The sequence below is a fragment of the Struthio camelus genome, chromosome 1 (genome assembly GCF_040807025.1).
Source record: "Struthio camelus isolate bStrCam1 chromosome 1, bStrCam1.hap1, whole genome shotgun sequence".
Lineage (NCBI taxonomy): Eukaryota > Metazoa > Chordata > Aves > Struthioniformes > Struthionidae > Struthio > Struthio camelus.
Window position 1 is genome coordinate 203,725,238 of NC_090942.1, and position 15,010 is coordinate 203,740,247.

Consider the following 15,010-nt stretch of genomic DNA (forward strand, 5'->3'; position numbering starts at 1 on the left):
GGGGCGGGGCGAGGCGTGGGCCCCACTTTCCGGCCCCGCCCCTACTGCGGACGAGGTCTCCGGCAGGGGGCGCGCGCGGGCGCGCGGCCCCTGCCTGCCGGGAGCGCACGCTGATTGGCCGGCAAGCGCTGCGCGCGCCGCTGGCCGTGAAGGCGCGAGGGGGATCCGGCCGGCGGTGAGTGGCTGAGGGCGGGCTCGGCCTGGGGGATCCCGGCTTGTGCCCGGGGGCGGCTGGCGCTCCGCTGGGACTCCGCTACCCCACCCCCCTCCCGCTGTCGGTGGCGGCAGGGGCCGGGACCAGGCCTCCTTGCCCCGCCCCGCTCCTCTCGTGGCGGAGGGGCGGTGCTGGCGGGGAGGCGCGGCGGCCGTTGCCCGCGGGCGGCCGTTGGCGCCGCGCGCCCCGGCGGGGGGGAGGTGTAACGGTCGGAGCGGCGGCAACGCGCCGCCTCAGCCGGCTGAGAGGAGCCGCGGGGGGAGCGGGCGGGCCGCGGGAGCCGCAGAGGGGGCGGCAGCGCCGGGGTGGGCTGCTCTTTGCTCCCCCTGACTCCGAAAAGTTAGTCCTCTGCTTCGTGAATGCCTCTGAGGTGTGGAGGGTGGGCAGTAGCTCTGAAGAGGAGGAGGAGGAGAGGGCTGGTGGCGGCGAGGGCTCGGGAGCCTTTCCGGGAGTCTGCTTTTGTGGGCAGCTTCTGGCGCTAGGAGAGCCGCGTGGGTTGTGTCGTTGCACCGGTGGGGTTTCGTGGCAGTCGGGCACGAAAGGGAACAAGGAAGAAAAGGCCTTCTTCCCTTATTCAGGAGCTGTCAGCGTTGTTTTATCCTTCACATATAGGAAGATAACAGCAGTTCTGAGGCATCCAGCCTCCTGACCCTCTCTGTGTCCAAAATCAGGTGCTGCTCATTAAAAAGTATTAGAACAGAGCTAGAATATATCGTACTTCCCTCCTTCATCTAGTAGTCATCCAATTTTCTGCTGTTACTTTCTGAATCAGATGTTGCTTCTGTGTATTTAGTAATCTTCAGTGAGTCTCTCTTCTATAAACCTGTTTAGTCTCACTGTGAGACTAAAAAAGTTTTGTAAAATTTTGTCATCTGCAGTAGCCTGTGACAAGGGTCCTGTTGCTCAGGTACAGGTTGTGTCAAGAAGCACCTCCTCCTGGGTTTTTTGAACCTGATTCTTGCAGCCTATGTTGCCTTCCTGTTCTTGCATTGGAAAACAGAGCAGTTGATGACAGTCCATGCCGTTCATGTCACTCGTGGTTTTGGAGGATTGTCATACCCCTTCTCAGTTACTTCTCATATTCATTGCCCTGCAAAAGCTGTTCTAGTCTTTTGATGCCTTGCTGCCCTTCTTGAACATTTTCTATATCCACTATTTTTTTCCCACTCTTTGTTGTGTTGCAGGGATCTCCAGTTTAGTTTTGTTCTGTATGTGCTGATAACTCAGAGTTCTCAGCAGATCCTCTTTAATTTCAGTTAAGTTCTATATAATTGTGTTCTTCATGTAAGACCGTTCATACTCATGCATAAGAACTAGGAATTAAGATATATCATTATGCGAAACCATCATGTTGGTGTTTGGTGGCAATTAAAAAGCATATCTAATGTTAGACATTGGTAGGAAAAGAATGAACACAACAGGAAAAAAAAAATCACCAAACCACAATATGTAGTCACCTATGTCTTAAATGTTGTGTGCACCTCGTCTCAAAAAAGGGTGAAAAGGATGAGCAAATGTATGGAAAGACGCTTGTAAACCACTAAATGGACTGGGTTAAGACTTCAACATGGAAAAGTGACAACTAGCGGAGTGAGGAAAGGGGGATGGCTTACAGATGTCTGTGAAATCATGAGTGGCGTGGAGAAGGGATCGAGCGTTTCCTCTTTCATCAAATTGAGCTAGTAGCCACATTCACTGCAAGAAGTAGTAGTTATTTATAAGCTAAGGCTTCTTACCAGGTAGATTAAAAAAACTTCATGTGAATTCAAGGGAGGCTGGAAAAATGTTTGGAAAATAACTAAATTCACAAATTTTTAGTTTCAGAAACATCCCCCTTAGGTGAAAATGGTTAAAGTTTGGGGAATATGTGGTGGAGAACTATCACATACACTTGCCTTATTCTTTCTGCGAAAGTAGCCGAAGGCAGGTGTCTCGGGAAGAGTGAGAAGACCGGTCTGTATTGACCGTAATGCAGCTTTGGTTCTTATGAACCATTTGGTACGCATGTTAACAAAAAACTGTCCAGAATTAATCCTGAAATCTAGTCACTCTCGGATCTGTGGTGGGTGAGCTGCTTCTGCTTCACAAAACCTATTATTTCCTTTGTCCCCTATTCTGTGAAACTATCACGTAAGAAAAATTCTTTAGATTTGCACGTAGGTTTGTCAGTTCTCATTTTGCAATGTAATAGTCTCCCAACATAGTCGTCCTGTTCAGAGGCCGTTTCATTTTGTGGTTCCTGGACCTCAAAAAATTTGCGTTTGACAGCGTGGAAGCAAGCTGGCTGGCTTTGCTTGAAGGTGACTTCTCAGTTGAGAAAAGTTTGATTCATGCTAGGAAGACTACCAAACAGCTGGCGTTCCTCAATTTCTGCTAGCTAGACCACACTAGCTAACAGGGTAAATTCTTTTGCTGAAATTAATTTAGTCTGATATACTTAATGCAGTTTGTCCTGTCAGTCATTCCTATGAAAGTGCGTTTGGCGGCCATCTAGGCATCTTGTCAAATCATTGAGCAAAAACTGAGCTGTCACCTGTGTTTAGGATTTTAAAAACTGAATAATTTGTTTCCAACAGTAAGGATCCTTTCATTTTCTGGCGTTTTACTGTTTGGGACAAGATCCATCAAAATGTGTTTGTGGTTTAGCATTCCTTTTTGGCCACCCCTCAGATTATTGTCTGGAGACTTGGGATTTGGATCCTTGTATGTATTAAATAGCTGGAGCTTGAACGGAGTGCAGTGCCTCCCTGCTTCTAAGGCACTAAGGCATATTTCCAGCCTTTTAATAGCTTTCCAGCCCCTCTGATGGAGACTTTTTGTTCACCTCCAATCAGATGATTGCAGCCAGGTGATTTTTATTACAGAGGTATATCATTGTCTCAGATTTTCTCCATTTGTGTCACAAACATCATAGATTATGAGCTGTTTGTCTCAAATGCTAGCTTGTGCGGCTTGGGGAAAAATACGGCTATATTTTACTCAAAATTTCATGCTATCTGCCCTTAGATCCAAGTTACTGTAGAATAAAATCATTTCTGAAGTTGTACATGCACTTCTTGTTAGTCTCTCTGATCTTTTACCAAAATACATTATGCCCTTCTTCCCCTCCTCTCTCAGAGATTAACAGGATGGCTTTCCAGTTGTATTAATATTTCTTGGCCTTTCATTAGTCTTTCCTTTCCCCCTTCAGCTAGGGGACATTTTATTGCAATGAGATGCATTCTTTAGTGTACTAATCATAAAAGAATGCATATTGGAAACTAGCAGAGCAGCAGTGTGTTGTTCTGTTTATACATTTACCAAACAGTATTTCTAAGTTATGTAGATGATTTGGGAGGGCTGACTTAGACCGTAGGTAAGACTGCCCCTTTGACAGAGAAATGGTAGCCAGTCACCTGCAGTGAAGTCTGTTGGTAAAAGCTGTGAAAGAGCAAGTGCTTACTTTTCAGTAAGAGATTTTTTTTTTTAAGATGGCTTTGTAAATATGGATACAGATGTAGATACCTGTAAATATGTGGATGTACATATGGATATCAAATATGGTACAGGTACCCTGCTTGCCTTCCCCCACAAAAGTGGAGTTTTCTTTTTGAGTAGGTATATGGAACTATAATGATCTAACCGCTGAAGCAAGCTAGCTACATTTTCTGTACTTCTGGGGTGAGGTATGGTGCAAGGGCATGCAGGGCATATGCCTCAGCTGACCTGCTGACTAAAAGTTTGCAGGCTTGTATGTGTAGGAGCACACATGTACCTTTGGGCATAGAAGTTGCACTGTATTTCAAAGACTACAGGTTTCTGCATGATTTTAACTTCTTAATTATGAATGGACTGTATCTACTGGTGTATAGAAAGACTGTAGCAGCTTCTGGGTGAGTTAGTTTTTCTGAAGTGCTCCTTCTAATTTATTATTTTTGCTTTTTTTTCCTCTCCATTTTAGAACTTGGGTGCATAAATAAATTAAGAGTTTTCATACGTGAGAGCTGGAGACCAAGGTTGAATTGCTACATTATTCTTATATAGATAAGGCTTTGGATCTCCTGTGCTAGCATTCTTACTCAGTATTACTATCTGTCTTCATTTTATTTTTTCTTTAAAGAGCTCTTTAAAGAGCTAAATGTCATAATGATGACATTTAACTGAACAGTTCATTGGCTAATAGAGGCAGATTTAGCTGTACGCAGAGGAAGGGACTGAAGAGGTTCTAGGCACCTCCATCTCTTAATCCTGTCTGCATTGTGTGAGCTGTAGATCTTAAGATGTACTTTTGGCAACTTCACTTTTCCCATACTGTGGGTAGATCTGGCCCTTTATAGCTGAAGAGCATTCCAATTTGCCATTTACTCCATGATTGAAGTCCTGATAATTTATATTCTGCTGTGTATATAGGTGCTTACTGCATTCTCCCCTCCCCCTCCTTTCCCTAAGATAAACTTATTCTTTAACTTCACAGGGAGTTTTATTTTTCCAGACTCTGTAGTGTTCTTGAGCCATTCTTGGAGAACTTCTGGGTTCTTTATTCTGCTTTGTTTTTTAATTAGGTATAAAATTAGGTACAAATACAACACTTAAGCTAAGATTTAATAGTTAAGAAGGCGTGCCACTTAGCTAGTTTTAAACCTTGTGCTCCTGCTAATACGATGTTTTTAATGTAGGTAATCTGGCTGTATCGGCATTGTATGTGTTGAGTGCTCTGAATCCAAAGCCGCATCTAAAATGCAGCACTGTTCCTCTGTGGAACGCTTGCAAATAAATAATTTGCATACCTTCAGAAGAAATTTTGAACGTTGAAGGTGTTTCTAATAGATGTACATATGATTTTGCTACCGTATGTTGTGAATTACCTTTCCTTGTAACCTTACAGTCAGTTGCTGCTTGGTTCTTTAAAGCTTTCATTTAGAAACCAAAAGGAAGACTATAAAAAAAAAAAATTAAAGTAACATTTGTAGAAAGAGGATGTCTGCGGTGGTATGCCTTTTTATGTGCTGAAACAATGGATAATTGCTTCGTCAACAATTTGTCTGTGAGAGTTTCATTTCATGGACATGGATGTAGTCCTTGCAAACACATATATAGGCTCATTCAATGTGTAAAATCAGAATTTCAGCTTCCAAATGAAGAGCTGCAAGCTTGCATCTGCTTTATTTTCTTCCAGTGTCAAAGTATAGATGTGTGCTTGTCTAGGAGATAATAGCAAATGAGATTGCTCTGTGTGTGACACACTCAAGGCTGGGGGGAGCTGTGAGATGGAGAATAATTAAGCTTCTAACATCTGTCCCAATCATCTGGGGCCTGAAGTGGATTTAAGCATTGTATACTATTGGAGTGTTGTGGAACATGCATTTGGTTTTGCTTCTAGAATCTCTTTAATTATTATTCATTGATTTTTAAAGGCCAGAGGAGCCATATGACTGTTCAGCGTGAGCCTCTGTGGTGTTCAGGGTGTTTCACTGAGTTGTCCCTGTGCTGCAATCAATTACTTGCCTTTGAGTAAAGTTTATTTTCCAAAGAGGCTTCCTTTCTCTTTTAAAAGGCTCTAAGAGATGGAGAATTTACCACTTACTGAATAGTTTCTTCCAGTGGCTGTCTTTCTTATATTTTGGCCCTATTTTTAATTTGAATTTGTAGAAGCCCAGGTTCTCTCTGTGTATCGTGGCCTTTATAAGATTAATTTTAAACTCTGCAAAAGTCATTGCTGTTCCAGCTATATCAAAACAGACCTGTTTGCATCAACAGGGTTTTTAATACGCTCATGACTCTTTTCCCTTAAAAAAGAAAAAAAAAGACGCGCACACACACACACAGCTAATAGAAAATTATTTACGCTATTAGTTTTTAGAATTCTAACCACTGATCTCATTGCTTTTTTGACAGTGATGTGAGCCTTCCAGATATTTACTGTAGATAGATTTAGTCTAATTCAAAACCTGAAACTATACTACCTGTGCAAACTTGCAGTAATTTTAATAGTGAATAATTTCAAATAATATATAATTTAATAATGTAAATAATAATTTGAAAGCCTTTTTGTTACTAATTATCAAAAAAATAGGGAAGACAGACCTTTTGTTTTTACTAGGTAGCTTCACTCAAGAATTTTTCACTTGCATGAGGCTGATGAATAGATAAGTCTTTAAACTTTGAAGAGTTAAAATTTCCAGATAGTTGCTCCTGTTGGCAGCTTTGTTCCTGCTCTCCACATAAGTTCAGGTAGTATTTCCCCCCTGGAAATATACACGCAGATTCAGCCAACCCAGCTGAGAAAGTATCAAGTCTAGTAAACGATACTCTGGAAAAGCCAAGTGCTCTGATTCTTGTCCCGTATAGGTGCGTACTGAGGCAGTGGAAGGGAAGAGTGAATACTGATGAGTTGTCTCTGAGTAGCAGGTGAACTGTGCTATTTTCTGAGCAAGTAGGGAGAAACCAAACTTTAGGAAGTGTCTGCAAAGCTCTGCAAGAGAGACAGGGATCAGTGTAGAGGAAAAAATGGAAGGGGAGGAAAAAGTGAATTCTGGAGCTCTCATTGTAGTAAACAGAATAGAGAAGAGAAAAAGCATGTTCTTGTTTTATAAGCAGTTATGCTTCAAATTGTAATAACTTTCAAAGTGGCATGGAGGTATGAAGGTTCACATTTCTCTCTGCATAACTTTCATTACAAACTGTTTCTGCAGAAAGAAAAGTGAACACCCCTATTTTAAAGTTCTATTAAAGTCATTGCATGTGGAATAATTCTTAGATCAGATGCCAAGAAAAGGTGTTTCTTGAAAGAAGAACCTTTTTCTGGTTTTCTCCAGTAACTTTCTCATGCTTGATTTCTTCTTTTCCCTTTCTCTTCCACGAGGTGGCACTGTCTCTCCTGGGAAGGACACAAATACTTTAGCTTTCTGTTTGGATGCGGTTCAGCTACCCGGAGAGTCAGCAGGGTTGAGAGATACTGTGAAACATAACTCAGTTCATGAGTTTTATGAGAATGGTTGTACTTTTCATTTGATATACAGTGTATCTGTTTGACATGAGTTATGTCCATGTTCTCATGTATGAAAAGCACAAATTTTTGGTCAAGTAGTCTTGTCTTAGAAAAACATCACCTTGAGTTTCTTGTCTGCTTTTGTTTACTTTCTAGAAGATTTCAAGCATTTGCAGGAGTCTTTTACAGTATGGGAATTCAAGTGAGGTGATGTTGATCCTAGAACACTAGTCTACTTACTTTGACACAAAATTTTGTGCATTTTGATCATTTCTTTCCATGTTCAGTAAGTATCCTTATTTCCAGGTGGGAAGAGAGTAATTTCTAAAGGGTTTGGAAAATCCACCAAAGCCCTTTTCTCTGATACAAAAAGGGTATATGGATTAATGACAATATCCCTGTAAAAAATATAAGCCACACGTGTTCTGTAGAAAGGGAACAGTGCCATTGCTGCTCCTGAATTCTCTCAGCAGATGCTTTATTCCCAATCTTCCTCTCGCCGATTTAAGAACTCTCAAGTAGAGAGGGCATGGTCTTCCCCTGGCCCCTTGTTGGGAGGTTGTCATAGTTAGCTATTAGAATAAACCTCCAGTTTCAGTGGATGTTGTTTTACCTTAGGAGAATGGGCCATTGTTAAATGCTTTCATTACATGCTTTTCTTTTTTTCTGGCTGGTGTCTAGAAAAATGGAGGAAGAGGATGATGATGTTCCCCAGCTTTCATCCCATACATTGGCTGCCCTGCAGGAGTTCTATTTGGAACAACAGCAGAGAGAGGGCATGAAGACCTCTCGGGAATCTCATCAATATTCTGTTGGCTCAATAGAAGAAAACTGGGTAAGAAACTAAACTTCAGTGAATGAAGCACAGTTAGCATTAGTGACCCATTAAGGAGGAACAACCATTAGCAGGTTTCTTTTGTGGATAAATGGATGATGAAATGAAAGAGGGGAACGCTCAGGGCATTCCTAGAATGGCAACATCTAGCAGTATTCGTGAAGAATAATACTGTAGGATTATTTGCCTTAAAAATAAATCTGGATATAGTTTTCTGTTCTGTGTGTGTGTGTGCGTGTGTGTGTATGCACTGAGAGGGAATAAAGCTACCAACAGAAGCATCTATCCCTTCTGCAAATTTTAACTCTGACCTGGCATGTAAAGGTAATGAAGATTCTTCCCTGAAATTGAGACAAACACAATGCAACAATAAGATCATTCTCTTTCCTTTCACATTATATTTATTTCTGTATTTTATTTCTTTGTTTTTGTGGATGGCTGCCTTGCTGCCTTTCTTTTTTTTTTTAACCTTGCAATTGACTGATTTTTTTGATTAACTCTCTCGGTTACTTTTGATTTTTACTCATCATGTTGTTTCTGATCTCCTCTTCTGATTTAGTGCTTTTGTGCTTTATTTCTTTCCAAACTGTCAAGTTTGTTTTTCCTGTTCCCCTAGAGTAACTTAATTTAAGAATACGTGTGAATCTGCATTTTTGGTTTGAGCTAACCTTGTCAGCGTTGTTTTTTTCTGATTCTGTAGTAAATGCTTTGGCAATGCGAAGTGTAAGATAACTGCTGCTTGTCACAGGATTATGAAAGTAAAGAGACTATTAGGAAAATCATCTCCTTTCCAACTTTACAGTTTGTGAACTGAGAAGTTGCTATGGATTTTAGTTTTCTTGAAGTGGAACTAACAAAACCTAGTTGTACACAGCATACTTGGAAGATGTGACGTTGTTGATAATTGCGTGTTATTTTTTTCAGCAACTGAGCCAGTTTTGGTACAGTGATGAAACTGCAACATGCCTGGCTAATGAAGCTGTTGCAGCAGCTGGAAAAGATGGCAAGTAAGTTTTAATAATTATTTTGCAGATTAAATATGTAATTTCTGTAAATATTCCATGTATGTTAAGAGGGCCTAAGTTTAATTCATTTCTCTTGGTACTTCATGTATAGTTGGTGGAGGTGCTGCACAAATGCTTTGCAGTTATTTATTTATATAATTAATAGTTCAGACTCTCTTACCATTTAACATTTCACTGAATTTTGTAGGCCCTGCCAAGTAAAAGTTTACTGTGGATCCTTTTTTTCTGAGAAATATAGAGTTCTAGATCTTGATATCTGTATTTTGTATATAGTATTACTTGTAATTCTTTTCTCTGTTTTCTTACAACAATAGTTCTCTACAGCAGACAGAAAAACTCGTTTTTCTTCGTACTTCTTTAAGGAGTAGTTTTTAATTTTAACTTAAATTTTCAATTTATTTATTTGCTGTTGTGAAATAAGCTTTTCTTCATAGTTACACTTAACGTCTTTTTGCAGCATGGAGGTTGAATATGTAATGGCCTAAATACCTCACGCACTAGTTATTAAAGTTCTATTAAAGTAATTAAATGTATTTTGGAGGTGTTGTATACAGTTGTCACAAACTTGGTGCTCAAGAATTCTTCAAAATACATAGAATACCAGTTTTATTTGTGGCTGTCAGAAATTTTACGTCTATATCCTAAATGTCAAAGATTAATCTTTTCCTGGCTAATGCTTTCTGTGTGGAGCCTGTAAGAGTCAATACCCCAATAAAAAGGAGAGACAAGGCATGTTTTGCTAATTGATGTGCAGTTAGCAGTGGTCAGCTTAATGAGCACTTGGATTAAGCCGACGCTGAGATGCTAGTCTTCGCAGGGAGGGATGGAGTGTTCTCCCTGTGCCAGAGTATTGGGAAGAAAAAAAGTTAACAGGCCAGGCCGTGAACTGAACAGTTGAGACACAAACAGACTTTCCTTTCTGCCAGCTCTACTGCAGGAGTCATAAACTCCCAAAGAGAAGCGAAACAGGCATTTGGTCATCATAACATGTTAGATCCCAGCAATGAGAAATGACCTAATGAGATCACCTGTGAGAGCCCCAGTCATGAATCAAGCCTATGAATTCAGTCCTGCAAAAACTGCATATGGAACTAACAGACATATTCAAGCCATTTCATTAGATTAAAAAACAGCTTTTGAAAAAATACATCTGTGAGAATTTGCAAGCCAATTCTTCTCAGAATACTTACTGAAGAAAGTATCTGATGTCTCTTTTATTTTTTTGTTTTCCTCTCTTCTGTTACTATTGCACTAACATGCTTTTAAAAAAATGTGTAAAGTTTTCAGCACGAGCTTCAAAACTGCAATGAGGTATTTGTTAGAATGAAGAAAGAACAGCTTACATTTTTTTGGAACAAATGCTTAAAATATTTTTCCAAAGCAGCCCTGAGAATTTATGGAATTGTCATTGCTCTAGTTGCTTTTGTGTTTGTTGCCTTTCGATATTCTAAGTTGTTGTCTCTTTTCAGGATAGCGTGTATTAGTGCACCGAGTGTGTACCAGAAACTGAAAGAGCAGGATGGCAAAGCTTTTTCAGTGCGTATACTGGAATATGACAGAAGGTTTTCTGTATATGGAGAAGAATTTGTCTTCTATGATTATAACAGTCCTTTGAATTTACCTGAAAATCTCCTGCCACACAGTTTTGACATTGTAATAGCAGATCCCCCCTATCTCTCGGAAGAGTGTCTTCAGAAAACTGCAGAGACCATAAAATACTTAACGAAAGGAAAGATTCTGCTTTGCACAGGTATAATCAATTTCTCTTTTATGAGAGGAAACAAGGATGCTTAATGGTGATCTAAATATTTTTGAGACTTAGTTTCTCTAGTGAGACTAATACTAACTCAATAACGCTAATTTATAATTAATTCTAGGAAGAATATTTACCCTGAAGAGGAAGGATAAACTCCCTCCCCCCCCCCCCCCCCCGGAGTACTTCAGTTCAACTTTTCTTTAATCTGAAGAAATGTGTGTAATTAACATCAGTACCTTTTTCACACAACATGATGAGTTTTCGTAATTTTTGTGAAGATGATCCTGAGAAGTTCCAGAAATATTTTTTCTTGTAAAAGGGATGTTCTCTATAATTGTTATGATTGAAGTCTGGCTATGACAAACATAGATGCGATTTATTGTTAATGTTATTTTAATGTCTTAATTTGTTTTTTTCCTAAACATCTGTAAGTAGCTAGAAGATTTAAGCTTTTGTTTCCTTCTCAGTAAAATTGAAGTTGAGCTAGAAGGACAGTAGAAAGAATGACAAATAGGTTGGAATGGCCTTTACTCAGTAAAATGGGATGCTTTTAACCAAGCCTTAAAAAAATTTTTAAAAAAATTTATATCACCTACTCCTTTCTGGTAAAAACAGCAACTGTAATGTGAATTAATCTAAGAGGATTCTGCCACTGTGAAGTAATCAGTTCTTGGGCATTGAAATACTGCAGGAGGAGTTAAGAGCAGTGAAACTAGAAGACTTATCAACTGTACTTGCAGGCCTTTCTTTATGAAGATACACTTGCTAATTTAAAAAGCTATGAATATCTGCTTTGCTCTTGGTGTTTCTTAAACTGTAATCTATAAAACATCTGAAAGTGGTCCAAGAAATATTTGTTATAAATAAAGACAAAAATTCCTGTATACGTACAGTTCTGGGAAGTCAAACAAGACTAAATGAAGAAAAATGAAAATAATGTCTGGACATAAAAAGCTTACTACTTTGTTTAATTATAAATGGCAGCAATGCAAAAGATCGTTCATAGAAATTTTTTTTCCTAAAATGGATAGGTGGTCCCTCAGTTTACAAAGTTTGGGATATACTGCCCAAGGAAGTGATTTCTCAAAGTATATAGCTGTAAATATCACACTAGGGTTTATTTAAGTGGTACAGAATATGTAATCTGTTTGCATTTTCCATGGCTCCCTACCATGTAATTTCTTTGGCATGTAGCAAGAAAATTGAGTCCAAATTTCTGTTTTCTCTAAAATGGGCAGTGATTTTAGCCTCTACCTAGTTTTATGAAACTTTTGGGACATTAATATCTTTGGGACCTCTACCATTTTTTCAGATTTAGTTAAAATTTCCCAAATGCTTCACTTGTTCAAGAGGGCTGACTCCCTCCTAAAGAGGAAGTTCCTTTGAGCCTTGCTTTCTTTAAAAAACTAAGCGAAATATATGTATCTGCGAGGAGCCGTTTAAAAAGCCCAAGCATTCTGTTACTGTTCTTCTTATCAAATACTAATTATTTTTGCTGCAGGTGCAATCATGGAGGAACAGGCAGCAAAGCATCTTGGAGTGAAGCTATGCAAGTTTATTCCAAGACACTCTCGCAATTTAGCCAATGAATTTCGATGTTATGTGAACTATGCTTCTGGACTAGACTGACTTTCATAAGAAGATGTAGAACTTTTTCAATCAAGTTCCTTTGTTTCTTTTCTCAGTGACAGAATTCTGCATTTTTGCAATGTTTCAATATTCCGCTCTGAGTAATGTGTTTTTTCTGGGCTAGCTTTAATCAACACTGCGTGCTAGCCTTTCTTTAAAATGTGTAAGCATTTGTAATTACCGTGTTTTGTATTTTACCTATTAGGTAATTGGGGACCAAAACGATGAAGGTGCTGGATAGTGGGAGCTTTTCTGGTAGAATTTTATTCTAATTGGTAGTTTTGACCACTCAAGGACTCTTCAGTGACCTCTCTGAAGTGTGTTAGGTTTAGCTGTTTGGCTAAACACCAGCACACATAGGTGCTTGCCTCACAGATATCCCTGTAATAATTTGCAGTAATGGGTAGCTTGGTAGCTAGTGGATGGCTGAAAGAGCATGAATACAGGTATCCTTTCAACCTTGAGCTATGCTCCCTTATAGAAGAATTGAGAGGCGTTTCTTCTGACCATGTCGTATTTTTTTACATTCATTAGCTGCCAGGTTAATGGGTTTTTTTTAATGGATAACTAGAAGAGAGAATAAGTTTTCTTCCGAGGAGGCCTCTCCCATTGCTTTAATTATCCGTAGAACTACCTAAGAGTTGTCAAGTAAGATAGGAACCATTGTCCATTGATTATTGCTCGACTGGCTTTTTTAAAAATTGTGGTTATTGTTTTATGCCTTTTCTGAAGCCTTGGCAGAAACCCACACTTTCTTTTTGAAAGGTAAAATGTATTTTATTATCAATTGTCATCATGTAAACTTGTGTATGAATGTGCTTTGCACTAGAAGGAAGTGATGTAAGTAGTTACACAGCTCTCTGCAGAGATACAGTGCATCTATTTTGGGATTTTTGTGTGTTACAGCAACAAAACCTCATGATCTTTTTGTTTTAAAAAAAAGTATCTTCTATTTACCAGGTAAGCTAATCTGCAGAGGAGTCATAGAACTGATGCTTTGTTTGAAAAAAAAAGCACAATAAGGATTTCCTTGTTAGAGGGAAATTTACCTTTGTAAAGAATCCTAAACACTAGTGAGATCAAATACAAAGTAACTACTAAATAAAAATGCAACAAGTCAGCCAGTGCTTGCATTAGTGCCCCAAACTGTTCATGTGTTTTCAGTTACTCTTACTGTTGGCTATGAGATATTTTTCTCTGCTGTTTTTCTTTGCCCATTTTTATCTTTGCCTCCTGTTCCACAGATGGAAACAAGGGAAGTAGAAAAGAAGTATTTTAGAAAGAGTTGGTTTTTATAAGTCTGCTGAGGTATAACATAATGTATTGATAAACTTCTGTTTCTAATACACTAATGTTAAGTTTTGTATAAGCGGTTTTGGCCATCTTTCAGTCAATTTCAATCAAAATAGATACCTACTATTCCAAAGGAAAATTTGTTTTTAATATAGTATTTTTGAAACTCTGGGAATTTTTAAAGCCAGGATTCTCTGACTTTTTGGCTAGACTCCCAAATTGCAAAGCCTTTAACAGTTTTATCAGCTGTAAGTATATGACATGTAAATATTTATCTTTACACAGCATATTTATTTACTGGGATTGTGTGAAAGGCTAACAGACACGGTGCATCTGCAAAATGAGTCACCTAGAAGGAAATATTAGGAAATGTATTTTGTGGTGGGGATGAACCTCAATAAGCTTCTGAGACAATAATTTTAATAATTGAGAGATGATACTCGTGTTTCTGTGCATTTCTCCTGTTAGAATACAGATTTCCAACGTTTTGTGGAATAAACAAGTGAGCAGTGATACTGAGGATGTGATACACCTCTTTCAGCGCCTGGATAATGTGCTTACTGAGTTGAACGCGATACTGCTTCAAAAATACCTTTCCAAGTCACTGTTGCTCTCTTCTCTGCTTTCCAAGAGCTCTCATTTCCTAAGACTTCTTCCTCCTCACTTTGTTTCTTTTATTTATTTGCTGCTTTTTCTTTTTTTCTCCATATAGTGTTCCTGACTTTCATGATGCTGGTTTTCCCTTTCTTTCACTCGTGTTGGTTTCTACCAGAGTGACTGGTAGCAGATACTGTTGAAAAGAGGAGAGTGCAGTAGGAGAAGAGCTCACAAGTGAAGTAGAGAGACAGAGCCATTATGAGAGTCACTGTAAGCATGTGTTTGGTACAGTTTTACCTTTCAAACCAGAAACCATTCTTACCACAGAGCCCACTAAAGCCAGAATCTCCCCTCACAGGTGACATAACAGCTGGGTTTAGCTTTTTTTCCAGAAGACTAAGGCATTACTTTCATGTGACTTGGAGTTTCAAAATAAGAAAGCAAACAGAATGTTAAATGCATAGGTACTGGCACAAATCTCTACTTCACAATCGTAAACTGTTTTATGTTTATCACTTTAAATATCTTGCCCACTAAGCACACGTAGACAATGCAATATCTAGTAACTCCTGAAATTTTATTTTTAATAGCATAAAGGCTTCAAATGGGACTGATGTGGTTGCCAGAATTGATGACACGGGCGCTGATAAGTTGCCTTGTTCTTCCTCCTCACACCCATCTAAATTAAAATATG

At 39.1% G+C, this 15,010-nt stretch overlaps 1 protein-coding gene across 2 annotated transcripts in view; it reads left to right on the forward strand.

Annotated features, from left to right (window-relative positions):
* Positions 1-15,010, forward strand: part of EEF1AKMT1 (EEF1A lysine methyltransferase 1) — a 20,874-nt gene continuing 5,864 nt past the window's right edge. The window contains exons 1-5 of one of the 2 annotated variants that reach the window (XM_068930260.1): positions 1-175; positions 7,863-8,016; positions 8,941-9,023; positions 10,511-10,791; positions 12,299-14,232. In XM_068930260.1, coding sequence (XP_068786361.1) covers positions 7,867-8,016; positions 8,941-9,023; positions 10,511-10,791; positions 12,299-12,426 — 642 coding nt within the window. In that variant the 5' untranslated portion in view covers positions 1-175; positions 7,863-7,866 and the 3' untranslated portion in view covers positions 12,427-14,232. Of the gene's footprint in view, positions 176-7,862; positions 8,017-8,940; positions 9,024-10,510; positions 10,792-12,298; positions 14,233-15,010 lie in introns of those variants that run through there. The other variant, XM_068930261.1, reaches the window with a different exon arrangement.